This window comes from Protopterus annectens, chromosome 10.part0, assembly GCF_019279795.1.
Source record: "Protopterus annectens isolate FY-2018-M chromosome 10.part0, PAN1.0, whole genome shotgun sequence".
NCBI lineage: Eukaryota > Metazoa > Chordata > Ceratodontiformes > Protopteridae > Protopterus > Protopterus annectens.
The window spans coordinates 779,761,751-779,777,367 of record NC_056744.1 but is presented as its reverse complement, the minus strand read 5'-3'; the positions used below and the strand labels follow the sequence as shown (position 1 = coordinate 779,777,367).

The following is a 15,617-nucleotide window of genomic DNA, read 5'->3' as shown; positions in this document are numbered from 1 at the left end:
CATATGGCAATGAGTGGGTTGCCAGCATGAACATCTCACCTCCTACTCTACCTAAACCCACATCACACATACCTACACATGTGGAAGTCTTCACCAGAAACATACCTAAACACCAGATACCTCCCAAACACAAGTATGCTACACATAATACTTCCTCTGCACAACACATTACACATAACAGCTCACACACCAGTGTCTCACTGGTCAAACCCTTCAGGCAAAACACAAAATCAAACATATTAGTCATAAGTGATGCCATCGTGAGACACACTGATGTCCCTCTCACCAGGCTGGAAAAGGAAAAGATCACAGTCAGCTGTCTGTCAAGTGCCAGGATATGCCATATTACACATGCACTCAAGTCTCTCAACAACAGGTACTGTTATGATTCTGTCATAGTCCATGTTGGTATGGATGACTTGAGAGGTACCTCTCTGGACTACAAGAAGAGAAGCATGCCTGAGCTCTCGGACTGTGTCTCAGGCATGTATGTTCCCTAGCCTTATGCAGCATTTTACCTTCACCTAGGATGATGCCTCAATACAAACAGAAAATGATTGACTTCAATAATTGGCTTTACTTCGGGTGTCATTCTGGTGTCATTCTAAGGGGATCCACTATCTGTCAACCTGGGATGACATGATCGACAGACCTCGATGCTTTGCCAGAGATGGTCTTCATCTATCACCCCGAGATTTTGGCTTCTGGCTAAGGCTCTTGCCACCCCCATAGTGCCTTTTAGGCAGTGTGTCAAGGACATAATTCCCAGAGTAAAAACTCCATTTAAAAACAACCTCAAGGTTATGTTGCTAAATGTTAGGAGTCTCAACATCAAACTTCACTCACTGGAAACTGTCCTCATATTGGAAGATGCAGACATTTGTGCAGTCACAGAGACCTGGTTCAAGGCTGTTGAGAGCACCTGAGCCATGCAGGGTTACACCTCCTTCCACATGTTCAAACCTCAAACTGAAGGCATAAAAACTAAAGGAGGCGGTGTATCAATATTCATAAAAGATAAATACACCTCCAGATTGGTTAAACAGTATGACTCCCTGGAGACACTTCAGGTGCAATTAACATTAATAGGACACCTATTCAAGTCATTGCCAGATCCAGGACCCCCTCCATGAATTATAACATCCACTCTGCCTATTTAGATGTACTTGAATCTATCAAGATACATCCAAACACCATGGTTTTGGGTGACTTTAACCACCCATCCATCAACTGGGTAATTTACTCATGCTCAAACTCACTTGCCCAAAGGTTCCTTTACTTTGTTAACTCCAAATCCCTCGACCAGCTGGTTGACACTCCCATAAGGGGTGAAGAAGTACCAACATCATGGATCTGGTGCTCACCAATATGGGGGACCACTGTACCACCCCCACTGTGAGGTCCTCCCTGATAAGATTGGACCACAAATTGGTCTCATTCGAAGTAACTATCACACCCCCCCAACAGTAACTAAACTGAAAAACTTCTCCAAAGCAGATTTTAACCTCTTACGCAATGGTTTAAATAAGCTTCACTGCAGCTCCTAACTAAGATGGACCTGGCAACTATGCTGAGCTCTACAACAATGATTTATACAGACACCTGTATAACTGCATTGACACAGCTGTACCCAATAGGACTAAAGCAAGCTCCTCAAAGGAGAGTAAACCTGCCTGGTGGACAACTGCCATTACCAGGCTTTACAATAAGAGGAAAAAATTGCTGTCTAACAGTAAGAGGGACCGAGCCCTCCTAAACTGGAAACAGCTTAAACAAGCAAATAAGACTTCTTGTGAAGTCCTTCAAAGCAAACTACGAGTCCAAATTAGCTTCCTCAACAAAGGACAACCACAAGGCATTCTATAGTTACATCTTTAACTTAAAAGGAAAGACCCAGATTTGTGCAGAACTGGTAATTAATGATACCACATATACTGAGCATGTGGACATAGCTAACCTGCTGGCTGACAGGTTCTGTGAAAACTTCACTCCCCTGTCACTGCCACATGTACCCCATGACATCCCTATCACCTGTCTCCCACCTTGTACCTGTAACCAGCTGAATGGAAAACAACCACCGTGATACCCTTGCACAAAGGTGGTGCTTCCACTGACCCCAGAAACTATAGACCTATTAGCCTAACTAGCCTTATCTGCAAGGCCATGGAGTGAATCATTGTGGACTTTATCAACAAAGATATAGGTAATCTCCAAACACCTGACGTACTCAGTTTGGATTAGTAAAAGGGAGATCATACCTGTTAAATCCAGTGGACTTCTTTGAGACAGTCACCAAGGCCCTGGACAAGGGGAAATCTGTGCATACAGCCTACCTGGACTTAGCCAATATGTTTGACACTATCCCCCACTCAGGCATCACTGGCAAATTCACCCAACTAGGCATCAACACTTATATCATTAGATGGGTAGCTAACTGGCTCACTGATAGAACTCATGTAGTCAAAATAGGAGAATCCACTTCCAACAGCAGACCTGTAACCAGTGATGTTCCACAGGGATCAGTCCTGGGACCTTTACTGTTTCAAATCTATTTCTCTGAAGTACAAGCAGAAACTAAAGGTATGTGACTGACAAAGTTTGTTGATGACTGCAAACTGGCAGCAGTCACAGAATCTCCAAACGATGTCAACATCCTACAAGAGGGTTTTACACAAACAAATGACTGGTGCCAAAGTCATGGCCTTAAACTCAATGAAAAAAAAATGTATTATCATCCCTATCAATAAAGGTATGTTCCTGCTAACTACCACATCAATAGCAACACCTTAAGTGACCTGGGCACACAGGTTGACAGCAACCTTACCTTTGTCCACCATGTCTCCACAGTGGTAAGAAGGGTATTACATATTAGTCATCTCATAAATAAGGGCATTGCCTCCAGAAAAAAAGAAGTTATAGCCACCCTGTACTTTTCCCTCATCAGCCCAATAATTAAGCATAAAGCCCCTTTTGGTATGTACCTTTCTAAGCACCTGCAGCAATTGGAGAAACCACAAAGGTTCCTCACAAGGAAAATTCAAGGTCTTCAGCATCTGTCCTACGGGGATCATCTGAAATTACTGTCACTTTATTCTGTTTCATACTGACTACTCAGAGGTGATCTCTGCCTTGCATACAAGGCAGTCTCTGACCCTGTGTTATTGCCAATGCTGCATATCCATAAGTCAAATGGCACATGGTCTACTCACTCTAAAGACCTTAACCTGGTATGTGACCTTAATGAAACCTGCAGGAGGGGCAGATTTGTCTCCAAGAGGTTACCACACCTTTGAAACAGATTCCCACTTCATGTCAAACAGAGCACCTCATTGGCCCTCTTCAAACGTAATCTGGACGATTGGATGGGTGACCATAAATTCACCCCAGGGGTTCCACCTGTGTCCCTCTTGGACAGGGGAAATGGGTGCTGCTCATGGAAATAAGGATAAGAACTTGGCTAGGCTTGTAAGGGCCCTAGGACCATTAGCCTAGTAACTTCCTATGATTCTATGCATTAGTTGGCTCTAATCAGGCTGCATTTGAGAAAGGGAAGTCTAACACAGGTCTCCTCCACTCCTGGTTACACTGTTTCATGATGAACAGACTACTTTGTTGATAGATTTTAAGAAGACTTTCAGATCCATTCATTAGTATTAGACATAAGAGTCTGTAGTAGCTTTTAGCTTTCAACCTTTCTCAAACAGCAGTCAAGATTTTGTATAATAGTGTCTGGGTAGTGTTGTAAGAGGCACCAGAAACTCAAAATCATTTTCTTTGAGTAAGGGTAACAGGCAGAGATGTCAGTTGTTCACCCTCTTTGTTTCTCTTGCAAAACTCCTGTCAAGACTAATCATAACTAAACAAGATTTATAGGTATGGTGAATGATGGCATATGATAAAATGTTTATGTTTGCAGATGACTGCATGCTTTTTACTACTGACCTGATAGGGTAGAACCAATGATTAGTAAATAGCCTCTTACTATTTGTCACCCTTTCAAGCCTCATTGTAAATGACTCTCAGAAAACAAGAGTTTTGCTGTAAATGCCCTTCGTAAGTAGCTTTGCTGCCAGGAATCACCTTCCTCATTTTCATGAAGTACTCCTTCAAAGTTTTTGGACATTCCCCTTCATTTTATATAAATGTGATATGATCTTTTAATTTCTAGACTGTATGGGAGAGATCATTTATCTAGTTAGAAAGATGAGAAAAAAATCAATCTTTTCATTACTGGGGGCAATTTGTGCTATAAAATATGCTGTTAACCCCCTCATTACATTATGTAGCCTGACATATACCCCCATCCATACAACTGTAAGTGACTGACAATTGTCATTGCAATTTTTATAGGAAAGCAAGATTAGTAAGACATAAGCAAATAATGGCCACTCCTAACTCAGGAAGCTGATTGGGCTTTCCTGATTTTAGAATTTTGGACACACAGTCACTATGCAGAATGTCTTCAGAGCTGCAGAAGGACTACCTATTGGCATGTTTAAATGTATTTATTCTTAATAGTCTCTATTAGTTTCAGCATGATTTTAGACTGTCTGCTTAAGTCATTACAATTGGCAAACAGTCAGATTTGAACCTGCCAAATTAAAGCAGAAGGTTACAGATTGCATGTCAGCTATTTAAGTGCCAGATGGAAGCACCCTGCTTTAAACATTGACAAGCACAAAAATTTGGCACAAATTGGGAAGGCAAAAGTATTACAAATTTGGCAGAGCTGCTGCAGACTGTGTAATCTTTGCTTCATTTCACTTTTAAGTAGTAGATCTGGTTTACCAAGGTCTTGCTTTTGGCAGTATCTGAAACTGAACCATGTGATTTTGTCCTCTAGCTTAAGGAGCCTGCTCTGCAACCATGAAAATCTGCTTTAAGTATCTGAATTGAAGCCATAAAAATCCTTTAACAAACACATTGAAGTAAATAGGAGGAAAACATGCTTTACTAACTGAAATTAAGTTGTTGCACTGGTGCAGACTGGTAGTTATGTTCTGGGTGCAAAGAAAGCACTCATTCATGTACACAGCCATATGCACATAGGAAACCAGAACACAGTAACATCAGCACACACTAGAGAGTTCCTGAAATGCTGTAATAAAATTTCTAAGGCCAACAAAAACTGAATGCTTTGTATTTTGTGGTTGTTGGACATCAATTCACAGCATTAAAAATGGACTATAGACAGCCAAATGTAAAGGCTGTTTAAGTAACATCTTATCAGCAATTTGTGGGGTTCCAAAAATGCAAGCACTGCGGCAAATATCATCATCACTGGCTTCTCACACTTTAAAAAAGACTCATTTTATCACTGCAAATGTATGGCTACCAGGCCTAATATGCTGCCCCTCCCTAAGTGTCACAAATTCTGAATTCTTCTTCTTCTCTGTATTATGACAAGAATGGTTATAGTAGAACTTTGAAAATTCCCATTTTATCTAACCCCTGCATTACTCAAGGATGATTTACTTCACACAGAGACCAGATGTAATAATGACCTCATCTCTACATATATTACTTTACATTTAGAATGTCAAACTTACAGCATTCCAGCATCTGGAGCTAACTTAGGTTGTAACTCCAAGGATGCTAGTCCTTGATGTTTGTTGGCCACTGAACTCCAATGCTCCTGATGCACATAATGTAAGAGCCTATACCTGAGTTATATCTGTTTTACGCCATCTGTCTTATCTCTTGAGGCGACCCACCAGAGTTTGCATTAGTTGGTAGTTAGTCTTCATTCAGAAGCTGACAGTCTTTCCTTGTGTTTTTGGTAATCAGATGTTAGTGGAAGCTTTGGTTGTTTTAGTCTCTTACTATAGATGTTATCATATCAGTTTGCCTGCTTCATAAATGCCTTGTATTACTCATATGTTACTCATGTTATTCTACTATACGTGTAGATTAGAATAATAATGCATAAAGGTTCCCCTCTGCAGCACATTCAACAATGAGCCAAAGTGTTTATACAATTATTCTTTCTCTGATCTCTTTCATTGTTCTAACATTCTTTATTTTTGTGTTCATTTTATTACGACTGTACTACATTATTGTGCTTGAAATAAAATAAAGCTTATACTTATTCTGCAAGACATTCCCTTTTTAGCATCCTGCTGCTTCCTTTCCACTGTGTTCCCTTTCTCGTGAATACCTACTACCAGCCCTACTACCTCCTTGTTTACTTAACACTTCACTCTCCTCATACTGCTTCAGTTTCCATTATTTTCCATTTCTCTCGGCTCATGAACAACACTTCTACTTTCTACACTATTTCCTTTCTTTGTATATCCAATGTGTTCCTCCATTTGTCCTTTTTGCTTCTCTTATCCTTTCCTCCTCCAGTTTAGCATTCACAATTTTTTCCATATTTTCTAGTTTCTGTTATACTGTGATATCTTCACTTCAAGATGCTTTGCATTTTCAGTAATTTTGTTCATATTATATTTCTTCACATCTACTTTTGACCCAATTCAACTGGAATCCATCTTCCAAACAATCCGTACTGATGTGTCCATTTCCCCAAAAAAGCAAGGACTTCAAATATACATATGTAATCTTGCAATTTTTACATCGTACATGCATAGGATAGATCAATTACATGTCTTTTTTTTGTTCTCTAATAATTATTTTCCATTAAGTAGCTCATAACACCTACCTGAGCATGTGGCTGTTTCTATGCCTCTGACATTTAATTTAAAAAAAGTTAAAGTTATATTTTAACAAATAGAGTAACCACAAACAACTCAGACACTAGCGGACTCTCATCAACAGAAAATAAATACTAGAGACAACAGAAAATGGAAACCTTAAAAATGAACAAAGATGAAGCTATATGGAAGGCAATTGCAACCGTGCTGAACACACATTACTTCCTACAAGATTTTGGGATTCTGCCAACAAGATCCTGCCAGAGATGTGGCATGAGATTAGTTTCCATCCAGGAAGTAGTACTGCACAGTGGTGGGCTCTGCACTGGCACCTTCTTTGAGAAAAGCCATGTCCTACTATCCCTGCTGGTACAACTGATTTTCAAGTGGGCTTTTATGGATCAAATAGCAAAGACAACTAAGGAACTTTGTATGGGTTCAAATACAGTTGTAGACTGGTAGAAGTTCATCCTTGATATTTGCAGCTAGAAACTGCTGAAAGAACTTCTGCTTTTGGGCAGCCCTGGAAAGGTGGCAGAGATAAACAAAAGCATGCTTGTCAAAACCAAATATACTAAAGGACAGATTCTTGCAGATACCAATAGGTGGGTGTTTGGGCTATATGAAAGAGTAAAGATATATATGCTTTGTAAGTTCCAGGGATGTTGCAATGCTTATTCCAATAATCACAGTACATGTGTTACCATACACTACAATCATTTCAGATGAGTGGAGAGGGTACAATAGCCTAGCATCCATTCCAGAGATTACTTATACCCACTTGACTGTAAACCACTTAAAGAACTTTATTGACCCTCAAACAGATGCATGTACAAATGCCTTGGAAGGAATGTGGTCGAGACCAAAAGACATTTCAAAAAAATGAACAGTACATGAGTGCACATGATAATATCACAGCTGAATGAGTTCATGTGGCATGATCAGTATGGCAAAAACAAGGATGGTGCCTTCAACAACATTCTACAACACATTAAGCAATACCAGGATGACCGGCAGATAAAGAAAATATGACAGTCAATAGAAAATAATATTCTGCTTTTTTTCTCACATGACATTTAATATAAAGTAATATTCAACCTTTTTTTAGGAAAAAACATATGTTCTTTATTTGCCAATGAACAATTTAGCATAATTAAATTTGTTTTACATGAAACAAGAGTAGTTATTATTTTTATATTGATAATTTATAGCAGAATTTGTATTGCTATTGTATTGGGAAAATATTCCACATAAACTAAATCTCAACAGCTCTGTGAGCGAGCATTTTGGTACAATTAAATTTATGTTTTATATAAAAAAAGAGCGTTTATCATTTTAGTTTTTTTAATACTGATAGTTTATAGCAACATTTGTATTGATATACTATTGAAAAAAACATTGTATGCAAGCTAAATTTCAACAGCTCCATGAGCAAGCATCCATTTCCATAGTATGATAGTGGGCACTGTCAGTCATTGACTCTGAGCCTAAACTATGCAAAAAAATGATAAATAACTGATTTTATTTACCTTGTACAATGGACCATAACAACTTGAGGTTCAACTGGTTGGTGTTGTACTAATAGTAAAAAAAGCTTATGTTTATTGCTTGCATTATTCTGTGTACTTTCATTTATTTTAATATCTCCTTGAGCACTGTGATTGAATTCTCCGAATCCATGCCTGCAATTAGTCCACTGAGATCAGTGTACTACCACGATAATCAAGATAAAAAGACTTCTGAGACAAAAAAATGAATTTACAACCTCCTTTCCACATTCTACACTCTATATTGTCAATCTCATCTTACAAATTCCACATGTAACAGTTGTTACTTTGACTTGCTTTAAAAACTCCCACCTTGAATTGTCAGCAAAATAAGGTTCTACTTCATATAGTATGTTCTAAGCTTGAACTCTAAGCTTGAACTTCGTTTTTAGTGTTGCACATTAACCCTTCCAAGAAGTCACGGAGAATAAAAATATTTGTAGGAGTTTCATCTTGCAAAAAACTGCAATTTATCAAGGATGAAACAGTGAATAATAATGAAAGCTTATGTATTATTGTGAGGTGCTAATTTCAGCATGGTGATATTAAATATTTTGTTTCTCTTGTCAGTGCCAACAGGTATGCTTGATGTCTGGTGTGTACTGGATTCTACTGACAAAACATCTGCACTTCTTCTGTGGAAGGTATTATTACTTTATTTTTGTTAAGTAAATACACAATTAAAAATAGCAGTGTCAGAATGAGAAGAAATATTCTAAAATCAGTCTGTATTAAATAACGTACATCCCTCTCCTTGTTACATATTTTGTTTTAGTTTGTCCCCAGAAAACAGAAAGATGTGCAAAGGAAATGGTTATATGATTCATGCAATAATATCTCTTTCTGAAAAGCTAAGGGGGGGTGAAAGAGAAAGAAAGAAAGGAAAATAATTGTAGTTTTATTTATTGCAAAATGCTTCTGTGCATAGGGTTCTTCGGTCATTTAACTTTTCAGTGATAAAATATATAAAGAAACTAACAACAGTATCAGTATGTCTAGAAAAACTGACAAAGCGATATTAAGTGTACTTGGACAATTCTTTCCCCAGTCTGAAATGAATGTCTCTGATGAAGACCAAGGTAGGTCAAAATATTTTAATTCTTGTTTATTTATCACTTGGGGTTGCCTGGCAGTTGTGCAAATCATACATTCAGGTATGATGTAGGTGATAAACAGCAAGCAGGAACAATATATGACCACATATATGCAGGATTAGGGGGGTCCAGAACCACTTTTTCTATTTTCATATTAACATCTGTTAGCATATTTTTCAGCTTCCCCTGATTTTGAAGAATGTCCCTGATTTTGATTCATATTTTTGTTCAGTCCCTCATCATTTTTTTTTATTTTCTGGTAAATGACTGAGGATTGCAGTCAGTCGACAGTGACAGACATTAGAGTTTTATATTTCTTCCTTTACAGGAAAAGCTTGTTAATGCAGACTGCTGTTCTATTAACGTTTTTTAGACTAACTTTTAAAAATTGTCCCAGATTTTTGGCCTTTGTCCATTTATAATTGTTGGCTTCATCCAGTATCATTGAGCAAAGAAGCTGAGAAGAACAGTTACAAGCCTAGTAGCATTTAGTATCAGTCATACCCTCCTACTTGTGGGTGTGGGAGGCATAAGATGACGTAGGTCTTCAGGACAGTTATATGTATCTGAATGAGAAAAGAAAAAAAGCAATACAGAGACTCCAAAGCTGGCTTCGTACTCAGTCTTGGTTGGACAGACAACTTCTTTGTTCTAAAACAGGAAACAGAAAAGGACTGAGTGAAAATTAAAACACAGGAATGTTTTTTGTTGACATCTCAACTCCTTTTGACAGTGTATATATATATCAGTAAAATACTAGTAACCATAGGAAATGCTGTAAATAATACAAATGCCAAAACTCCACAGCAGTGCAGAAAAGAAAGCCAATAAAGGTCCATAAACCTGTAGGGAAAGACAAAGCCAAGCCAAACCAAAATGGTATAAATAATAAGCTCTTTCGTTTCACCCACTGAAACTTCATCAGAATGGTGTATTGTCACAAACAAACTGTTAAAATAATCCAAAAATGAATGTGAGTGGCTGTAAGTTAATTACACAATGTTTAAAAATGTAAAGAAACATCACAGAAACTTGAATACTCTTGTTTGACATATATACACACACATATGCACAACACAATTTGGTAAAAATATTTGCAAATATTTACAAAAATGTATGTATACAAATATTATTTACAAAAATTGTTTGAGAATGCATCACGAGTTAATAACTTCACACCACATAAAAATAAGGGTACTGTCAGATGTGGATATTGTGCACAGTGTTGGATGGTGGCCAATAACAGTGAGTTATTTTTACCAAGCTTGGATACGTTTATTCCTACTGATAGACACCACAATTGTGCCTCTAAAAGAATAGTAGACATGGCATATTGTACCATCTGTTATGCATTCTATATAGGCAAGACTTTGAGATGTCTTAGACAGAGAATATATGAGCACTTACTTATATGATCTAAACAGGGGCAAAGACACTAATGCCCTGTACAGACATCTTTTAGTTTGTCCCTCAGCCACATTTAAATTCTGGTGATACAGCCCAGAAAGGGGTGGTGATTGGGAAACCAGGTTGGAATATCAATAGATGATATGGCAAATGTTTTTTGATGCCTGTGTAAATCGTGGTTTAAATGACCACCTTTCTATTGTTCCTGCCTTGAAACTGAAAGCAAATATTTTATAACATCTTTGTTGTCATGTTTATTAGATTCTATACACTTTTGTAAATAATATTTGTGTGCATACATTTTTGTAAATATTTGTAAATATTTTACCAAATTGTGTTGTGCATATATATGTGTGTATACATGCCAAACAAGAGTATACAAGTTTCTGTGATGTTTCTTTAAATTTTTAAATGTTGTGTAATTAACGTACAGCCACTCACATTCAATTTTTGATTATTTTTAACAGTTTGTTTGTGACAATACACCCTTCTGATGAAATTTCCGTGGGTGAAACGAAAGCACTTATTTGGTGTGGATATTTTGTATTAAACTTTATACCATTTTGGGTTGGCTTGGCTTTGTCTTTGCCTACATGTGTATGGACCTTTATTGGCTTTCTTTTCTGCGGTGTAGATATATAATCATAATGGGATTCCCTTCAGAAAACTAGACTGTCAAAAAAGTTGATGTGTCATGCAAAATATTTATCACTGCACTCAGAGAAGAGTAAAAAGGTATTCACAACTAAAAAAAAACACAGTCAAGACTATAATATGCCAAGGATGTGTAGTTTCACCTATGTCATTCCATATAGCAATAGACTGGATTTGTCAAAAGAATTGGCAAGCTTTCCTGATGCCTAGACTGACATGGATTTCTGCCTCAGCATTCTAGCTAATGCTAATTATATTGTACCACTCAGCAACAGCAACAACAAAGAAACTTAGCTAATGCTAAATTCCATACAGGAAATCACTGAATGATCTGGGCTAAAAAAATCAACCAATCCCAAAACAAAAGCAATGAGAAGTAACATGCAGAAACTTCAGCTCGTGTTAAATAATGACCCGACACAGGGGAAAACCAAACTGTACAACTATTTTGGTACTTACATATACCTCCACCAGACTGGTAATGAAACTGACATCTCTGATAACAAAGGCATAGCCACCACAGCTTTTAACAACCTCCAGAAATGCATATGGAATCAAAACGCATCACCATCCAAACATAAGTTAGAATATATCAATCTGCAATGGAATTGTTTCTGCTTTATGAAGAAGACTGATGGACAATTCTGAAATCCAGCATCCAAAGCCTTTTCAAATGCACTGTCTCCAGATCAACACTAAACATCAGTCTAAAAGACCAGCACAGAACTGGTGATGTGTGTGATGTTCAAGGTGTTCAGACAGCTTAGTATACAAGAAAAACTAAAAAAATATATAAATATATGTATCAACTTGTAATGGTTTGTATATGTAATACATATAACACCAATCACTTAACAATAAGGTCCCCTACATGCAAAGCCCCAAAACTGGAGAGTTCTAAAAATGGTACCAAAGAAGACATAGATTACCCAAGTTGAGAAAGATAGGTATGTATCCCCTACACCTGACAGCAGTTGGTGCAATGGCCACAGCCAGGACCTAATACTTAGCCATTCTTCTTGATGTTATCCTTTTGATAGCTACAGTGAAAAGAGTTAGGCTTTATTGACACCTACTGTGCTAAGTACAAACCACAAGTAAGCATAAATACAGTAGTAGTGGTGATCTATATTTCTAAAAAAACTCAAAATTTAAAGTTGTTCTGGTTTTGGGGACTTTAATGGTGTGGGCCCTCTGCCCCACAAAGATGATGGAAAGTAAGTCACCTGTCACTAGCTACTTAGACATTACGTAAGCAAATTTCATGCTAATTAGCAGCCAGAGAAACTATCGTGTTCAGATGTGTAATGATGAAATATTGCATTATTATCACAAAGATCACCTGCCCTCACAGCCCAAACTGAATGTATAAAATAACAAAGCGGTTTGAACAAGGAGATGTGTGGATTTGCCCAGTGTTCCATTGGTTTATAGGTTGCTAGGTTCTTACTAGGCTAACAACAACTAGGGCTCTTAAAAGTCTAGCCACACACCCCAAACCATTTGGGTCTCGAGTATCATGGGCATTTTGGGCATTTTGGGCATTTATACTGAGGGAAACCATGTTAGTAGGAAGGTAACTAAGGATTTGTTGGGGGGCTGTTAGTTAGGATAATACTTTTCTTACAGATGGCCTCTGTCCATAAGGGAGATGAGGGCCAGAGTGGGGTTAAATTTACAATTTTCCATCTAATAGTCATGGTTTTGTTTGAATCATGGATGGGGAGCCTATTCTATAGTGCAGGATCCTTTGGGACACATATCTGTCCAGCATATTGTATTTATGTCACAAGTAAAGTTCAGTTCTCTGGATATAGTAGTTCTGGTGCTGTTTGTTTTGCACATGTGCAACAGATCCATTAAGGTTAGGTCTGAGGAACCCCTATAAGACAAGCAAAGATTCCCTTTCGGCAACCTGTAGGAGACTGAATACAGAGACGGAGCCTTTAGGTGATCAGTGTAGGACAGAGTATTTATCCCCTGAATTCTCTGGTGAGAAACCTTTGTGGACATTCCAACTATTGCAAGTGTCTAGTTAGACATATGGCAAAGGGGGTTTGTATTCAATGATAGGTCTGATAAGGACTGAGTGGAGTGGTACTATAACTTTCTTGAACCAGGATGTCATACCCTTACCTATACATTAGATGGTATAGAATGATTTTTCTTATTATCTTAGCTACTTGTTGTTTAAAGGTCAGCTTGCTGTCTACATGTGCATTTATGTGTGGTCCCAAAAATGTTTGGAGTTGGTAGGAGGCCCATAGTTTGTAAACTGCCCAGGAGACAAGGTGTACTTAATCTGTCACTGATGTTAGGCTATGCTGTTTGAGACTTGCAACAAATTTCTTTAATTTCAGTACTATAAATATAAACTGAAAATCAAAAACAAGACAGAACCATTGAACCAATTATTCCAGAAGTATCATGGGCATAGACAAATCCTTTTATTATATTTCCACAAAGCACTGCTTTTATGCACTGCTTTTTAAGTTTTAGAATACAAGTTGCAAATAATCACCTTTTAGACCCCCCCCCCCAAGTTTCAAACTAACAACTCAAATTTCTCAAAATTTAAGTACTAGTTATTCTTTAATGAAGGTGGGAAATAGCTAGTACTTTAGAAAAGCAAATCATTTATTGCTTAGAAAGTGAGAAAAACACTTGTGCAATATAAAAGAAAAATAAAAGAAGAATATAGAGAAAAAGGAAAGGATAGTTGAAGAAATGTTTCTACCAGTTTGCCTGTGTTCCCTGCACTAAACAGTTTGTTTGAACTATGACAGCTCTGCTGATGTAAAGAGATAATACCCTAACTATGATCCAGGCAACTGAGTTTTCTCAAGCACCTGTAGAAGCTGATGAGGAGAGAAGAGGAAAAATGTGTTTAATGTGCTCACCTCTCTTCTAAGTGAGGGATGGGGCATATGCTGAAGGCACACTCTGGAAGGAGAAGGGAAGAGTATTCATTCAGGCTTTGGTAACATAAGTTTGAGCAGTGACCTGTGAATCGGTGGGCTGATGGAGGAAACAAATCTGTTTCTTTTGTTCTGCTTGCCTCCATCACAGAAAGGGTGTGAGATAACGGGTGTACTTTTGAAGAACGAAAGTTCACTACTTCGAACTTCAAAAGTACATCCACATTAACGCAAAAGTGCACTATTGCGAACCCACTAGACCAAACGGGTAGCAGTCACGGACCTTAGGGTTAGGGCACGGGTGAGGGTAAGGGGAGAGTTAGTAGGGCTATCCCCTTACCTTGATGCGTGCCCTAACCCTAAGGTCCGTGCCTATTGAACGACAGTGGAAGACATTTCAAATCGGGCTATGTCCTCCACTGTGGTGCGATAGTCACGGACCTTAGGGTTAGGGCACGGGTTAGGGTAAGGGGAGAGTTAGTAGGGCTATCCCCTTACCTTGACGCGTGCCCTAACCCTAAGGTCTGTGACTATCGCACCACAGTGGAGGACATAGCCCATTTTTCAATGTCCTCCATTGTGGTGCGGTAGGTTCGGTCTAGTGAGTTTAAGCGAAAGTGCACTTTTGCTTAAGTGGGGATGTACTTTCCCATTTTGAAAAAGTGAATTTTCGTTGTAGGAAAGTACACCCGAGATAACATATTATAGCAGTGTCCTAGTGCAGATTAGGATGCTGACTCAGGACTTCCCATATTTGTGGCAGGATATATTCCCCTTATTACATGCTCACAGTCCAGGACACAGGATATAAAAATAGCATGGAAAACAACTTCCTGTTGTGTAATTGCATATGGTCTTAGCTCACCAGTTTTCCCTACTAAGGGAAAATATGAACCAATTAACATTACCAAAAACAATTGGATACATAGGCAGACTAGATAAACATTTGTAAATTACACTGAACCAAAGAATGATGACGTACCCGTACCTTGGCATTAACCTACTGCACTAGTGCCTGCAACAGTGTGTTTGTTACAAGGGGGAGGGACAGGGAGCACAAAGCATATCTTGCAACCTCATAGTATAAGAAATCTAGACAAAGAAAAAACTGATGGTGGAACAAGGCACACAGTCAAGGATGGATTTTAATTATTCCTTAGAAAGTCACTAGTATGACAGCTTTTACACTAGCCTGTATTTACTGAAGAAAAAAAAAGTGTGAAACTCTAATGTCTGGCATTAATGAGCGACTGTAGCCATCCATAAGCAGGAAAAAGGAGATTTTCTGACAACACAGGGACAGGTATAGGATATTTGGTGTGTGTGTGTCTGTGTGTGTTCCAT

The 15,617-nt window shown here is 38.2% G+C and overlaps 1 protein-coding gene across 1 annotated transcript in view; it reads left to right on the top strand.

Annotated features, from left to right (window-relative positions):
• The window catches only part of IL12RB2 (interleukin 12 receptor subunit beta 2), a 581,203-nt gene that overhangs the window by 241,248 nt on the left and 324,338 nt on the right, over nt 1-15,617 (top strand). The window contains exon 8 of the mRNA XM_044085599.1: nt 8,771-8,844. Within this exon, the coding sequence (XP_043941534.1) occupies nt 8,771-8,844 (74 nt within the window). The remainder of the gene's footprint in view (nt 1-8,770; nt 8,845-15,617) is intronic.